The sequence below is a fragment of the Lacerta agilis genome, chromosome 5 (assembly GCF_009819535.1).
Source record: "Lacerta agilis isolate rLacAgi1 chromosome 5, rLacAgi1.pri, whole genome shotgun sequence".
Lineage (NCBI taxonomy): Eukaryota > Metazoa > Chordata > Lepidosauria > Squamata > Lacertidae > Lacerta > Lacerta agilis.
In genome coordinates, this window is record NC_046316.1 from 32,769,527 (window position 1) to 32,786,736 (window position 17,210).

Genomic DNA, 17,210 nt, shown 5'->3' on the forward strand with positions numbered 1-17,210 from the left:
TTTTTTTTTTAAAGGAGCGTGTTCATGCTAGTTTATTGAAGAAATGCTTCAGAATTGCAGCTCCTAGGATGATGTGGCCTTATTGATATTTCTGCATCAGTTCAATTATATCTTTGTACATGCGCTGTGGGGCATCGAGGCCCCAGATGAAATCCAGATGTTCCCATTCAGGGATATTCTTGTGGTAAACTAAGTTCGGGACCTGAGTCATCAATAGGGCAATGTCCTTTGGGTCAGCAAGCCAGTCATGACCGCCAGTCCAGAGAGCTGTTGGAACAGTCATCTCCTTTACTTTGTAGAAAGGTGGTGTTGGCTAAAAGGGAGGGGGGGGAGAAACAGATTTTATTTTTTAAGGGCAGGTTTGTAGTTCAGAATACAACAAAGATTTATGGATTAAAAAACACCATATGTATACACAGTCTACATTAGGAATGTGGCCTTCTGGATATTGCTGGACCACATCTCTTATCACAGGGGTGTCCAACTTCCAAGAGGCTGCAATCTACTCCCACTATAAATAAATTGGCAGTGATCTACCCATTGGATTGACCAAAGTTGTGGAGCTTTTTTTTGGAGAGGATGAGCAAAGTTGTGGAGCTTTTTGGGGGAGGGCTAAGTCAAAGTTGTTGAGATTTTTTTAGGGAGAGGGATCAGCGCTGTTGAGCTTTTGGGGGGGAGCGATCGCTGGAGATCACAGGATCGACCAGGGACAGCCCGCGATCAACCGGTAGATAGACCTGTTGGACAGCCCTGTCCTATCAATATCACTGGTCATACAGTCGTACCTTGGAAGTCGAATGGAATCCATTCCGGAAGTCCGTTCGACTTCCAAAGCGTTGGAAAACCAAATTGTGGCTTCTGCAGCCAATCAGAAAATGCGGAAGCCCCGTCAGACATTCAGGTTCCAAAAGAACGTTCACAAACCAGAACAATCACTTCCGGGTTTGCGGCAATCGGGAGCCAAAATGTCTGACTTCCAGGGTGTTCAGGATCCAAGGTACAACTGTACTGGCTAGGGCTGATGGGAGTTAGAGTCCATTGCACTGCAGGTTTCTATTATGTAAGCAACATGCGTGCTCACAAATGAGTGAGAAATTCTTACCTGGTTGTAGTGAGCCATGTTTGCTTTCTTGCTACCCCAGTCAAAGGCTTTGAACTGCCCGGACTTCACAGCCTAAAAGAAGAGGCATGCTGCATTTGTAATGTTTGCATATACCTTCACATTCATTCATTCATTCATTCAATATTCAGGAGGATTCTTTAAACATAATTAAGGGTATAGATTCTACCTGAGCCCAGTGCAGCATGTTCTGAACAGATGTCCCAGCTGGACAGTGTGTTGAATATACATCTACTCGAGTCTGTAAGAAACAGCAACATTATCAAGTGAAACCATCACAAAATGCCACAGCCACTTAATTTATTTTGTTCTATTTGGTTTATTTGAATGAAAGTACTGCATCAGAGATCATGCAGTTCTGTGTTTATTTGCAGCAAAATAGTAACTACCAACAGCTCTTTACAGAGATCAACTTGGCACTCCAAACAAGCTGCAAATCTCAGTATTAAGTTACCAAGCAGTGACATTTACCTTAGGGCAAGGTATTTCAGTTTTAACTAACGTCCCACAACATTAATGCATTTTACATATTACATAGCAAAATTATTTCAGTGCAATCATATGAATGTGTTGTGAGAATTAAGTTTCACTGTGTTCAGCAAGGCTTTACTTCCCAGGTATGTTTAAGCCCTGATAATTCATCCCATGATCCAGCACAACTTCCCTAGGGCCAATGCAGATATGACAATGAACAACTGTGGGTGTATCATGAGATTGCATACTCTCGCCTCTCTAGCACATGAACTAATCCTACCCTTCTTTCACGCTGTATCCAATAGCTACCAATCATGGTTAAGGGGCGTTCTAGGATTCTAATTGGGAAAGGCTAAAATAGAATTCAGGAGCACTCTTGACCATGTTCATACTGAGTCAATATGGCAGGGAAAGAGTGCCTAATGCCACAGCCTGCTTGTGATCTACAATACATTCTTAGTTTCTGTTCACCAGTCCTGATTGGTATTCAGGGTGTGGCATAACAACTACAAGCATTCACTTCACATCATGGTTCACATCGTAATTCTAACGCTGTAGTGTGCCACAGATCAATTCATATTTTTATATGCATTTGTACAAGCTGGAACATAACAATTGTGTTATGTTCCAGCTTGTACAAATGCATAAAAAAATTCAACATAATCTTATGATTACATGAGTGTACTTTGTTCACGTTGTTTATCGTTGTAACCCTAGGAAAAGAAGAAATCTGGTGGAAAAGCAATGAAATAACAATAACTACATTCAGAAGATCACCTAATAATCCACACCAACGTTTTTTCCCCCTTTCCATTTTTACAAAGTGGGTGGTCACGACTTAGTTCTATGCCAGTCACTGTTTTGTTTTTGTTGTTTTGTTTTTGTATACCGCCCTTCATCTGCAGATCTCAGAGCAGTTCACAACATAAAATTACAATATACAATCCCATAACAGGAAGAGAAACATATGGAACTATGAGTTATACCCAAGCAATCATGTGTTTTCCAATATGCCAAAACAACATGAGCAGACACTTGTAAGATTCAAGCAAATTTTGCCCAAGGTAAATTAAGATATTGATGGCATAAGCTGTAATCATTTTAGAAAAGTTCACACACATCCAAGTTATTTAGATCATTCTACCTTTTATTAGGTAGTCAGAAAACTTACCATATTTAAGTTTTTCTCATTAAACCCACATAGTAGGAAGAAAACATTGCCGCAAAGATAATCAAATATGAAATGGTCACATAAGTGAGTAGCAAGCCAGCTCATAACTTTGTTCTGAGGGAGAAACTGCTTAGTTCCAAACATTGCCTGCCAAAACAAAAACATTAGTACATAGGTCATTAGGTTAAGTCAGTCGTCTGTTTCTGTGGATATTTCATTAGGTTAAGTCAGCGTCTGTTTTCTGTGGATATTCTAATCATATCAAGTAGCAACAAAGCAGCAACTATTATGAGAATCTTCTACTCACTTAGGATAGAAAACCCATTCAAATCCCACACACATAGGCAAAAGGATCCTGCACTATATTCTCAACACAAACATTGTCACTACAGCCCACTGAAGGAAACAGTATAAAGTAGCTACAGCAACACCCTGATGCCAAGTGGCAGCATCAACCAGTTTGAGCAGCTTAGGTGCTGAAGAGCGTTACAAGCAGTCTCGGGTCAACTGATGTGTTTACTTTTGAAGTGAGCCATTCATTCAGGCTTTTGTTAAAAGGTATGTTCCTTCTTTTCTTCAAGTATGTACAGAGCCAACGAAAAAGCACATTCCCAAGTACTTAGCTACATCCAGCAACAATTACGGCCTGTGGTTCAAGCAAGTATTTGGTCCAAAATACATACCTTGAACATCAGTTCAGGAAACACTCCAATCTTGGCTAACGGGCTGGTTGAAAACTTTACAGTGGCTACCGGCGCCAGTCCAAAGAACATCTTTACCTTCTTTGCTAGCTGTGGCATGGTTGAAAATGCAATGAACGCTGGGTAGTGGGATGGAAAAGGAGAGAAGAGAAATGAATATAGCTAGCTGGGCATTCGCAAACAAAACCCAAGATCAAAATTTTAAGCTCAGATTTCTCATAACAAAAGCAATGAAGTATTTTATGGCTTGTGTGGAACCATTTACAATAAGAACCTTCAAGTCAAAAGGAAGTTTTTTTTTTTGCATTAAGAAATCTGAACCCTTCTTTTATTTAAAAAAACTCAAAGTGGCTTATGAAATTACTATTGCAACAAACGCTAATATAACCAGCATTGGCAAAATTTAAAAGTGGGGGGAAAGATACATGAAATCAGAGTGAAAACCTGTGTCAGGGAACCGTCAGAGCCCAGAGGGGTGGTGGAAGAGCTCTGCGAGGCTGAAGGTTCCCAACACCACCAGAGCAGCACGGAGACATCCTGCGGGGAAGGCCACTTCCGCCCTTGAGCAGGAGGTGGATTTGTGGGCATCACGGCCCGATCAGCGTGTGGGGGCTGGGCTCAGCCCCTGCATGACTGGTAGAATATCCAATGCATCACAGGTAGGCCAACCAATCCAGTGGCCAGGTGGGGCATGTCTTAGGCTTTCTTTAGAAGGAGACAAGCGGGAATCTCTCCCCACTTTGCCCCAATTCCCAGAATCTGAGAGTGACTAAGGTGGTCACGGACTTTTGAGCTCTGCGCAATGTATATAGCTGTACAATAAACCTTGTAAATAAGAGGATCCGGAGTCAGGACTCTTTACTCGTGAGAAGCCACTACAGAAACCTCACAACCTGGCAGAATAGAAAGGCCTTAGCAGCACACATGAAGTTTAAACAGAGGGGACTCAAGCACACCCCCTCTATGGATGAAGTTTTTTTAACTGGCGATTGAAACAGCAGAAATATACTTTATTGCTTTTGACCAACTTAAAAACATTTACGGTTGCATATATATCCTCAACAGTGTAATAATTGTAAATTCACTTAATCAATATACTTAAGAATCACAAAAACATGAAGAATGACAGGTCAGTGGTGAGGTTAAGATATGACTGTGTTGGTTATTCAACTGCAGATTCTATTCAACATAGCACTGAGGCCAAATATTCCATTAGAGCAAGGAGTTTCCTTGTGCAACAGAATGTTCTCTCCTATATGTGACCCCCTGAAACTGTCTTTGGGTTCACCCAACTCTCCAAAGCAATTTAAAGCAGATGGTACAGGGGAGGAAGAGAAAATCTCTTTTACTACTACAAAAAGTGAGTTGATTACTGCCCTGTGACTTTTCTGACTGAGAATGATGGTTTGGCCCACACATTCCCTCCTTGCCTTCTCTCATGGGCCTTAATGCAATACTTCCTGGGTTTGTCAGACTGCAGCTTCCTGTTACAATTGGGTAATGGTTGTTTTTATTTCCAATGTGTGTCCAGTGAGACCATGTGTAATCACAGTACTATGAACAAGCTTCCTCCTAAAAGTACTGTAATATGGAATAGCAGCTGTACAAAGAAATCTGTGGCTATTAGAATTGTCAATGTGCATTTAAGAAACCTGCAAACTACCCATTATGGTGCCCTGTGAATGGCCAACATAAAATATTTGCTCCTGTCCGTTTTGTTCAGGATAAAATCTATTGAAGCGGGAAGGTCATATCTAGCCATTTCATCAAAACTGCAAAGGAAAGGAAAGGAAAGGATTTGCTAGTCTCAAATGCAATGTTCTCAGCACAATGCAATCAAAGTTCACCACAGACCCATCAAGTCCCCAAGTCTCTGAACATTTGTGGAGCAGCTTTTTGTTTTTTTTAAATCAAGCCATTACTCGTCCTCCTTAGATATCTCCACAGGCGCTGTTCAGAAATGGTCAATGCCACACTATGAGCAATTCACTACACATGAAGAAAGGCCACCACCTAGTTAACAGCAACCACGTGGCTACCACAATGTGACAGTTTTAACAGACAAGCTGTCTTTAGATGTCAGCAGCACCTGGAAAACTAACCAAGGCAAACTAAACTTTCACCACAGTTATTATAAATCATCATGGCAGTTTACAAATGCAACACTGACAGACTGGAAGAGGAAGACAAATCCTTCTGGAAAAGGGAGATGAAAAAGCCATGTTTCTCCCGGTGTGATGAATACTGGAAACGTTGGGAGAAACAACTTTTTTAAATGTCAATTTGGGAGGAACAGAATTTATGCAGTGGGCAGCGGAGGGCTCTGCTTCCTCTCCCGCCCATGTCTGAGGATCTTCTCCCACATAAAATCTAATTCCACCCAAACTCTATTAACACCACTAAGGACGCTTTTCACCACCATCGTTATATATTAAATGTCTTACCTGCACTTCACCCTGAGGTATCAGGGTGGGTTGCAACAATTTTAAAACGCAGTATTAAGAACAGTTAAAAGGCATTACAATAAAAGAAAATAGGATGGGTCCTAAATTATGCACCTCTGGTGTCAAGGGCCAGGGGAAAGAGATGACTCTTTAGCATATAACAAAAGATATGACAAGTACACCTCTATGAGGAGGGAACTCCAAAACTTAGGGGCTGCCACACAGAATGTCGCTTTCTGAAGCTTTGAGGGTGGCAGAACTACCAAGAGGTCCCATTCTCCCCAAGAGGGTTTGTAGGCATGGGCACCAGGATAAATTTTTAGCGGGGTTCAAAACACTGAAATGGGGGCAAGCCAGTTTCTCATTTTTTTAAAAAAGAGAATAATTGCACCTGTACAATTTGCCACATACCACAGATTTTACAGATGCTAGAAAGAGTTAACTCTTTTTAAAAAAAATTAAGAAAATGAAGGTAGGAATCATGAAGTTGTAGTTCATCTGCCCCTACTGCTGCAGATGCTAGTGTCTGTAGATATTTTAGGCCTAAGTCATTTAGAACTTTAAACACTAATGTGAGCTCCCTGAACTGGGCCCCAAAATGAATTGCCAACTGGTTTCATCCTTTGACGCTGGGGTTATCCCAATTGAGGGCTTCAACCAAGCACACAATTCCCCATATGTACAATATGTGAAATTGTTTATTTAACTACCAATATGAAGAGCATGAGTCTAAAGGGCAAAACCAGGAACCAGCGACATGCAAATAAGTTTAGATATTTCACTCTACCTGAACATCCAGAATTCTTCTTGGTCTGCTGTATAGTGTATGTGTTTTCTGGACCAGGTGTTCCCTCTACTGTTTCCTAGCCAAACATCATAGCCAGCATCAGCCAGTATGAAGCCCAGGCTGTTGTAGTCCAGATTTGTCACCCAGTTGCTGCCAGCAGCAAGCAAGCCGTGCTGGCAGAAACACTGAAGGCTTGGGACCTGAAAGTGAAATGTTTTAAGCAAAGTTACTGCTTCAGTGTCTGCTTCCAAAAAGACGAGATCCACTGAAATTTTTAACGCCAGTCATGCAATCATTCCATGTCTGCTGTAAACATGGGGCAAAGAGAATGCACAGCCAGCAATTCCACAAGTGGCGTCTTTTAGTCTGGAATGAATGGAGGGGATAGTCAACCAAGTTTTGCTCGCTGAAATTAATGAGCATGTCTAAGTCAACAACAGGTCTTCTCTGAGTAAAACTTGGTGGAATCACTTCTGAATGCAATGCGGAAAGCAGAGCAAACACAGTTTTTTAATACCCAACCTTTGCTCTGTTCAATACAGCTCTTATTTTATCTAGAAGTATGAGAAATCAAAACACCAGGCTTAAGTGTCCTTTGGGAAAACGTTCTTTTCTTCTATCACTTTGATACCTTGTACTAAAATTCTCCTTCATTACAAACAGATCCACAACCCCGCTTAACAGTTTTACCACTGCAAGAACCATCACTGAATGTATCAAAAACAGGATATTTGACACAAACAGCCACAAGATAAACTGAAACCGAGGGAAACGAGCTACTTTTCCCTAGATACTTGCTGCCTCTTAATTAGAACAGACCAACTGTGTAGGTCAAAGTTTCCGTGGTTGTTAAACATCGCTAGGGTATTCATTAAGCTAAACAAATTCTTTGTTCTGCTCCCCCCCCCCACATATCAAACCTTATAATGGAAGAGGGGCGGAAAATGAGACATTGAAGCTACAGGAAGCAGGAGGCTCAGACCATCTGCCTTTTCTTCATGGTGCCACCTGTGCCTCGACTACCAAAAATCATCACTTGTTATCGACTATCCTTTACTCAGGCTTCACAAATGCAACAGCCTCAGATTGTCCTAGCTCCATACCTTGGAGTGAACTCCTTTTACTCAAGGAAAAAGCTGCAGTCAAGAGAGACAAAGGCACTGGGACACTGAGCTGGATGTGCTACCACCTCCACCATTTTTGAAAGAAGAGGTAGTTAGTGAGTCTCTGTGAATGGCTGAAGCAAGTGCATCTGTGACAACTGCAAAAAGACTCTTTTGCAACTAAAGAGATCCGCCCCCGCCGCCCCCAAAAGATCACATGCACTTCCCTGTCACTTGTGTCAAGGTGGTGATGTCAACATGGACTATGAACTAGTTATTCTAGCTTCCCTTTCTGCCTACCACCATACTTCCCCACTTCTTTTAATAGCTCAGGAAAGGATTAAATATCCTTGACTTCATCTATTAGTATGGCCTGTTTATTTTGAAATCTTAAAAGAAAAAAGGAACAAGAACATGTTGGGCAATCGTGTGCACTTCCTCCCACATTGCTGAGCAGCTGGTGAGACCCACAAAATACAAAAATACGGAAGAGGGCAACTTGGCTGGCAACCATCACTTTTATAGGAAAAAGGAGACCACCATGTTATTTTGCAACATTGGATAGCAAGAGACACCCAAGAAAGCAAAATGGATAACAATAAAAAGAACAGCAGGTTGCCCAGTCATTATCAACATACAAGTATCCACCCTACATCTCCAAGAATGGAAAAGAGAGCCAACAAACCTGCACTGCTTGGGAAGAGACATGCCAGCACCCTATGGGCAAATTAAGGAATGAGAACTGGGGGTGGAAGAGGGGCAAGAGCTTGTGCCTGGCCTATGTCCCCACGCGCTTAGCAAGGCTTCCTGTGCTCCTTTGAACCAAAGCCATCTCATACCCAACTTCTGAGGGTGGGTGGGTGGAGTAGCTTTAGCTCAGACCTGCTCAGTCGAGTACAATGTTTCCACACCTAATGCCTTTGGGAAAAGAAGCAGGGAATGTTCACTTCCCCACATGAAGAGAGAAAGTGCTCTGCTCCTACCATGCCCTTGTGGCATATGTAATGAAGCCATACAAGCAAAACTGGTCCCAGTGGAGGCAGAATGGTGCCAGGTTTTGGATGCACTCCAAGTGTGGTAATATTTATCTGAATGTATTGCAAATTCTCTGTGGCCCAGATTATGCTACTGCCTTTGTGGGAGGGGATAACCCTGAAGATAAAAAAAGACTCTGAAAATACACAGTTAAAAAAAAAAGTAAAAAGCTAAATAATAATACCTACCAGCCTTCCCTTCTCTCCTCATGCCCCAATTCTTAGATCGTAAAGGGGTTGCGGGCGAGGGGGGCAGGTTCATTTTGTAGGAGTGAGCTCAATAGCAAGGTGTGTATGTATATATAACTTTGATTTTAACTGTTAGTTTCGCTGAACAAAGAATCTGTTATTGATATAAGAACCCTACACTATCAAATAAATTATCTATTTTCACACTGGTGAAACCTGATGTAAGCCAAATTTCTTCAAAGCAAGAAGCCATCATTTCTTTCTCTGTATCTATATCTACATCTCTGCATAGTATGGGACATTTGCATTTATGTGTACACACAATATATTACCTCGAAACACACACTCACCCTTGTTCCACTGATTTATTTTCCCATGAGGGATTCTGTTAATACTCAGGATATACCCATCATCTGTCACCACTTCATATTCCTCGCTGGGATATCCTCTGAATGAAATAATTTCGCTCTGGGAGGGAAAGGAAAGAATGGGCAGCGTTCAGTTGAGAACGTTAGCAAGTGGCTGTAAAAAAGCCTAGACAATTCTTTTCCACAGAAGACAGTCAGTACCTAGAGTGTGCAAAAAGGTGCAAAGTCAGAAAAGGGAGTAGTACTGTCCCACACAATCAGTTTATTTGCCAGTTCCAAAGAAGTCTAATAAGTTATGGCGGTGGCCAGGTCAGCACTCTGTGTGAACTGTTTGGTGACGGCCTTTAAACAAAACCGAACAGTATCCCTGAGGCAATTCAGCTTTCTAGAACTATCAGATTATGTACTTGAGTAACAGACTCAGAGAGCCAGCCTCCAGTTTTCCCAAGAATAATTATCAAGGGAAAGTTTGAAAAAGGGGGGGGGGCGGGGCGAGAGGCTTGAAAGAAGCTGCTGCTGTTGTAGCAAATAGAAGGCATGTTTCAACAAGAAGTCCAACCATCCCTGCGTTAGTGGGTCACGAGAGTGTTGATCAAGACTTGCCAGATAAGAAACATTTTGGAATGTGGGCATATAGTTCTGCTATCCGCCAAGCCTGTTGCTGCCACTTTATATCTTTTATGGGATTATTTTTGTTTCGTTTGTTTTTGTGCATGGGTTTTTTTTGGGGGGGGGAATTCTGTGGGTGTGGGTTGTTGTTGGTTTTTTGGTTTTTGTTTTGCTTTAATGGCTGTAAACCACCCTGAACAATGCAGTTGTATCGGAAGGGAAGGTTACGTTCCTAAAAAATAATAATGAATAAGTGAATATTTTCATGCTCCCTGTAATCCCAACTTTCAGTGAAAATCCAACTTCAGGAATTATCAAGCGTAGCACTAATTGCCACTGATGCCTTTAACTATGATAGATACGACACAGAAAGATAAAAAGGGCTTACATATCATAGTTCCCCCCCCCCCCCCCCCCCCCCCCCCCCCACAAATAGCTTATAGTGCTCGTCGACATTTGTCTTCTCACAAAGTTTTCTGAAGTTGCAAGTCCTTGGATCAAACTTGCCGCGACTATGAGGAGCCACATCCTTGATCTGCATGAAAACAAATTCATCTTTCAGTACACATATGTAAGACTACTTTTCCACAAACCTAAATTAATACTTTTACAGTGAAATCCACAAAGAGAACGATCAAGGATGTGCGCACACGTTTCACAGAAAGAAATGGTACATACAAAGCAGCTTTTGAAGAGTAAGACTAACAGTTTTTAAGAAACAGTTACAGGTAGGAAGAAAGAAAGAAAGAAAGAAGAGAGAGAGAGAGAGAGAGAGAGAGAAAGAACGTGCTTTCCTAGAGGGAAAACACCCCTGTAACAGAGATTTTGTAACAGAGGTTTTGGCCTCACTCAAGATCCAGCATAATTCCATGCACATATACCCAGAAGGGTCCAGGTTTGCAGCCTCGGCTTAACAAAACATTACACATGGTATGAAAGCTGTCTCAGTGTAGTGGTTAAGGGTACAAGTCATGAATTAACAAATATCTTGTCCAAATCTCATTTTATTGGGTGGTTTCACACGGATTGTTATTCTTTTAAGATAATACTGGTCAACTGTATTTGGGTGTTGAAAAGGGACACTTTGAATATTCCTGTTTGGCTGGCATGCCAAATGGATCATTTGAATTGCGACTGCCATTGAAAAGGCTGAATCAACTTGACATCTGCAACCAGAAAAAGGAGCAGTCACCATTCAATCATTTGGTGTGGTGGATCTGCTTCTGAAATTTTCTAGTGACCTGTGGAGGCCACCAGTTCTCCACATGACTGTAATCTGGTGTCAACTTAACACACTTTGTCTTCAAATCAAAAGACCATCCCTTGCTCCCTTTCATATCAGCCATGCCCACACATAATGCTGTGCCAGAAACCCTGACATAATTAACCAGTGTGTGTGCACCCACGTGCAGGACCATCTCCCTGTTGTTTTGCTGTGCCCTCTGAACAAGCAACAAAGCATGCCAGGAGCCAGCATCTAACAAGAGCTTTCCACTATGTGCAAGCCTGGAAACTGTATAGATAATGACTTCAAAACAAGCCATAATATGAAGCCATTATCACCTATAGCCAAACTCCTCTGGCATATATCAGAATATGTATACGTACATGGCATTTCTACAAGGGCATTATATAAACTCATTATTTTAAAAGTTTTTTCTTTGATAATTTGAATCATCAACAAGAGAGGAATGAATTTCAAAAGGTGCAAATACTGAATTTAAAAATAATAGTTACAGGTAGGTAGCCGTATTGGTCTGCCATAGTCAAAACAAAATAAAAAATAAAAAAATTCCTTCCAGTAGCACCTTAGAGACCAACTAAGTTTGTTCTTGGTATGAGCTTTCGTGTGCATGCACACTTCTTCAGGCGAAAGCTCTGAAACTTAGTTGGTCTCTAAGGTGCTACTGGAAGGATTTTTTTTTTTAAATAATAGTAATCTTGTTGCAGTCATCATTCTGTCTCAAAGGGGAGAGTCTTATCTTTCAGATAAAAGGCAGGGAGACATGCACCACCCCAATATGACATGCAAAACATTATTCAGTTTGGCCTTTGATCAGTGACTATGGCTGTCCTTGTTCTGCAGTTTCCCCACATGCCTTTTAACAGCACATGACTGAGAGAAGATAAAGTTCATTGCAATCACGCTTTCCTGAAACTGCTCTATGATCAGCTAAAAGGCCAAGGGGAAAGATAACATAAAAGTCAAGGCACCAAAAGAGTCATTGGTATATTAACATTAATCACATTAAACTGCAAACTTTTCTTTTCTTTTCTTTTCTTTTTTTGCTAACCCTGCCTTCAACAGCACCACAGCACCACATCACCTTCTGATGAAAGATGCATGCGTAAGGCCAGTAGATCAGGCAAACTTATTTATCACAGTTTTTTTAAAAAAAGTTTTAGTCAGCTTTTGAGCCAAATTGTCTCTTGTGAAAGGCTTTCAGCTTTCAAGGCTTTGAAGAAGCAAATGAAGAGTTACCTGTAGACGTTCCAAACCCAAGGGCCACCCAACACAGAGCAGGTTTCAGTATTCCAGCCTCAAGCTTACCAATGTTACCAATGCATGGATTACACTGGTCAAGCTATCCCCATCCTACAGCCAGTCCAGGGAGTTGTACTGGCTGTCAGCCTTCTATTCTTCAGTCTCAGTCTTATAGAACTCAGCAAAGAGGAGTATTGGGGGTGGTGGTGGTAAGAGTTTTCTCTGCCTGTCATTGGCCACCTGCTGTTTTGCCTCTCTGCCTTCCATCCTACTGGTTCCAATGGGCATTAGCCACCATTGATAATTGATTCATTTATTTATTGCAAAATGTATACACTGCTTGATTGTGTAAAAAAAACAACCAAAAATCCTCAAAGCCGTTTACAAAAAGATAAACCAACACTGGTTTAAATGTATCACTGAAATGGGAAACATCCCCTATTTCTGTCTTCTCTTCCTTCCCATTTTCTCTTCCCATCAGTGGGTGGATACTTATTTAACCAAATGGCACAAGAGACATGGCAAAATTCCAGGTCTGTAGAAGTACAACAAATATTTAGGGGGGCAGAGAGAGAGAAGAATGGAACAATTCATTGAGTGCACAGGGCGGGCGTGGGGGAAGGAGGCTGAAATGGAGTAACTCAGGAAAGGGCGTGGCTGGCTACCTGGAATACTGGACAGGAGTACTCCTTGCAGCAACATGTTGTTGCTTGTCTCTCTTTCAGAGAACAGAAACATGGAAGCAGCAGATGTTAAGAAACACACAACTGTTCTAAAAGAAGAAGTTAAAGAAGAAGTGTTACTTGCTAGTAGTGCTAACATTGCCACGAAAGATTTATTTCTCCTTTCACAGATAGCATCTAACAAGCAGAAGTCTCCTGAGAAGCAGGAAAATACGTGTTTTCCCACAACACTAACTACCTTAGCAATGCTCACTGAGGAAACCACTTTGAAAGAGAAATCCCAAAAGAACCTGGAGAGACTTAAAACCAGTAACAAAAACTGCATTCTTGTAAATAAATAAAAACTAAATAAAACCATGACAAATCAACACAGGAATCAATCACAAGGTTGGAGAGTATACATGCCTGTACATGCTAAAGTTATCAGCTAACCAGAGAATAACCAGCCTGGCCTGCCCTTGTGCCTTTTAACTGTGAAAGTTTAACAACTGCTGTGATCTGTAGAAACCAGCAGGTGAAGCATTTCTGGGCATGAAGGTGAGCATCAGCACTGGCTAATGTCTGCTGATGAAGCTGCTTTATACATGCAGGACCTGGTTAACAAGTTGTCAATTCCAGCATAGCACTCTCTCTCCTCTAATTGCCCTGGAATAACCGTCATATTCACAGTTACTAAAATGGGTTAGGATCTCCACTACATTCTGCACAGCTGCAGGGATTACACTGGGAAGTCAGAGGAGCAGTGTTTGAAACTCCCATTGTTCTAGGCGAATTTTGCAACAGGGAATTTCATTAATGTGAGCAGTCTCTGAGCTCTGGGTGCAGTACTGTGCCTAAGATTTCAGATTAAAACTGCCACTGCTGGGAGGAAAGAAGGACCTTTTTCTGCCTCCCCACTTCCAGTCACTCTCTTTAGCCTGGAGAAGAGGCCTTCATAAGAATATTAGGGTGGTTGGCAGGCGAAGAACTAGACCATGTGAAAAATGAACGTAAGATTTTAGCTGCAGTTCATTCATTTTCAAGTTTGTATTATTGTTTGTAAAAAGTGTGCCTAGACACTCCATTGTGGCATCCATAAGAGTTTGGATTTGATATCCCGCTTTTCACTACTACCCGAAGGAGTCTCAAAGCGGCTAACATTCTCCTTTCCCTTCCTCCCCCACAACAAACACTCTGTGAGGTGAGTGGGGCTGAGAGACTTCAGAGAAGTGTGACTAGCCCAAGGTCACCCAGCAGCTGCATGTGGAGGAGGGAGACGCGAACCCGGTTCCCCAGATTACGAGTCTGCCGCTCTTAACCACTACACCACACTGGCTCTCCATAACCTAAGTATAAGGTGCCATTTAGCTCCTAGCTTTCATATTTCAGTTTCTAACACTGCAGAGAAGAGAGGCACTGTGTGTTGCTCTACTCAGTTTCCTGCAGCACCCAGAGTTGAGCCATGATGCAGTGCACTCTCTGATTACAAATTAGAGCTTCTTTCCTTTCTCCCAAGTTGTGTATGCCATATATAATTGAAACATGTCAAGCTACCTTTTACGAAACCATATCATTGGTCAATCCAGCTTATTACTGCACACACCAGGGGTAGCCAATTTGGTGACCTCCAGATATTGTTGGACAACAACTTCCATCATTCCTGACCGTTGGTCGTGTTGGCTGACGCAAGTGGGAGTTGTAGTCCTACATTATCTGGAGGACACTACGTTGGCTAACCCTAGTCTATACTGACTAGTGGCTCTCCAGAGTTTCAGACAGGGTTTTCCCCACGCTGGTCCTACCTGCAGATGCCCAGGACTGAATATAGGATTTTTGCATGCAAAGCTTGTGCTCTACCACTGAACTACAGTCTACAGCTGATGGATCATGGCTCTTAGGAGTGCTGCAATGTTAGCACCATTTTCTTATGTGTTTGTTTAGACCTTTAAAAAAAGGAATTATCCGTACAGCAACAGTTTTCAGAGTTGTTCAGCAGAGGCAATTTCATCAGGCGCAGGTGTCTCTTATCACTGCAAACCGGAGAATACCCCCACTTCTGCACAACTCTCAAAACTTGAAAAAGATCTGCTGCATCTGATGAAGTGGCTTCTAGTCCACAGTATGGGGGTGGCCAACATGGTGCCCTCCAGAAGTTGTTGAACTACAACTCCCATCATGCTGGCTGGGGCTTATGGGAGTGGTAGTCCTTACGACATCTGGAGAGCATCGTATCTGCTACCCTTGCCACAGAAGCTTCTGCCACAATAAATCTGTGGAGGCTTTCTGAAGTGCCACAAGACTCTTGATTTCTACTGCTTTCCCTTTTTAGCTGGCCATCTAGACAGAAAGAAGAGAAAACTGGGCATAAATTTAAACGGATTTCAGGTTGCAGATTAGAATGAACAAGTGGCCTGTGCTGTCTATCAGTACTGTATCCCTATTTCAAGCCCAAAATATGCAGCTAGAAGATGGGGGAAAGCTAATCTTTTTAAAGCACCATCTCACCACTTAAAACTGCAAGAGCTAAAGGGTCCTAACCTAAAGTGCAACCCATTCTTTGTTCCGAGGAACTCGAGTAACAGACTGAAAGGTTTCATAGGAGGGAGAAGCCAAATGGGAGCAGCAAAATTAAGTTCCTACAAGTACAACAACCACTTAGTTACGTCCATTTCCATGCCAGTAATTCATGTGTGATTCATTTCAGCCCGTTATTCAGCATATAAAGAACAAAAAGACACACACTTGAGGACAAGGCAGCGGGAGAGAAGAGTAAGACCTGTAGTGTTAAAGAAGCTAGTTCACTCCACCAGCATGGGCGAATCATAGAACTATAGAGTTGGAAGGGACCCGGAGGATCATCTAGTCCAACCCCCTGCAATACAGAAGCACCAATGGGAGGTGCTGTGAAGGGACAGCCTGCCACTGCTACTTTCCCTCTTTCTAGGTGTTGCCTTATTTGCTGTTGCCAATTCCCTTCTGGTCCATATCGCCATTCCCCACCCCATACCCTCCAGCATTTCTCCGATGAAAAGAGAGACGTCCCCTCCAACATTTTCATCAGGATGTCCTCCTATTGCATCCCCTCCAACCTTTCTCCGATGAAAACAGGGGCTTCCTAAGGAAAAGCCGGACATTCTGGGATCCAATCAGAAACCGGGACGGCTTCGGTCAACCCAGGACTGTCCCTGGGCAAGAGGGACACTTGGTAAAAGGTAAAGGGACCCCTGACAATTAGGTCCGGTCGCGGATGACTCTGAGGTTGTGGCGCTCATCTCGCTTTACTGGCCAAGGGAGCCGGCATACAGATTCCGGGTCATGTGGCCAGCATGACTAAGCCGCTTCTGGCAAACCAGAGCAGCGCACGGAAACGCCGTTTACGTTCCCACCAGAGCGGTACCTATTTATCTACTTGCACTTCGTGCTTTCGAACTGCTAGGTTGGCAGGAGCAGGGACCAAGCAACGGGAGCTCACCCCGTCACAGGGATTCGAACCGTTGACCTTCTGATCGGCAAGCCCTACGCTCTGTTTTTTAACCCACAGCGCAACCCCCTGCCAAACCCCCTTCCCGAAAGCTTTAGCTAGCAACTATCCCCCCATCCCGAGCAAGGGTCCAGCAACAAGCGTCCCTTCGTGCAGGCCACTGGCGCCCTTCAGAACGACGAGCCGGAGCATCCCTGCGCGAGTCGCCAGGCTCCAGGCCACTTTTCGTTCCCTTCCAGGTCTTGGCGCACCATGTTTGCTTATAGCCCGAGGGAAGGGATTCCTCAGTTCCTTCGGACTTCAATGGCCGCAGAGCACCAAGCACAAGAGGCGCCCTGTTGACTCCCCCACCCTGCCTCCCTTCAGGCGATGCCCTCTCTCCTCGCCCCTTGCGCGCTTGGAAAGCGAAGCCACTCACCGGAAAGCAGAGGGACGAAGGAGTTGCAACCCAGGCTTCTTCCCCTCAGCTGCCAAACGGGGCGCGCGGCACAGCCAACCCCAAGCCTCGCTTGTCCCTCTCAGGCCACGCGCGCCGTCCAATCAGAGCGCGCGGAGGGGAAGAGAATGCCCAATCTCCTCGTC

The 17,210-nt window shown here is 43.1% G+C and overlaps 1 protein-coding gene across 1 annotated transcript; it reads right to left on the minus strand.

The window, feature by feature from the left end:
- Positions 1-17,194, minus strand: LOC117046263 (putative lysosomal acid lipase/cholesteryl ester hydrolase). Its single transcript, XM_033148063.1, is given in 12 exon segments — positions 1-313; positions 1,103-1,174; positions 1,290-1,361; positions 2,766-2,912; positions 3,449-3,585; positions 5,130-5,180; positions 5,183-5,238; positions 6,698-6,873; positions 6,875-6,897; positions 9,374-9,522; positions 10,431-10,535; positions 17,047-17,194. Coding segments are annotated over 11 exon segments (1,215 nt in total). The 5' UTR covers positions 10,529-10,535; positions 17,047-17,194; the 3' UTR covers positions 1-79.
- Between the last annotated feature and the right edge of the window lie 16 nt (positions 17,195-17,210).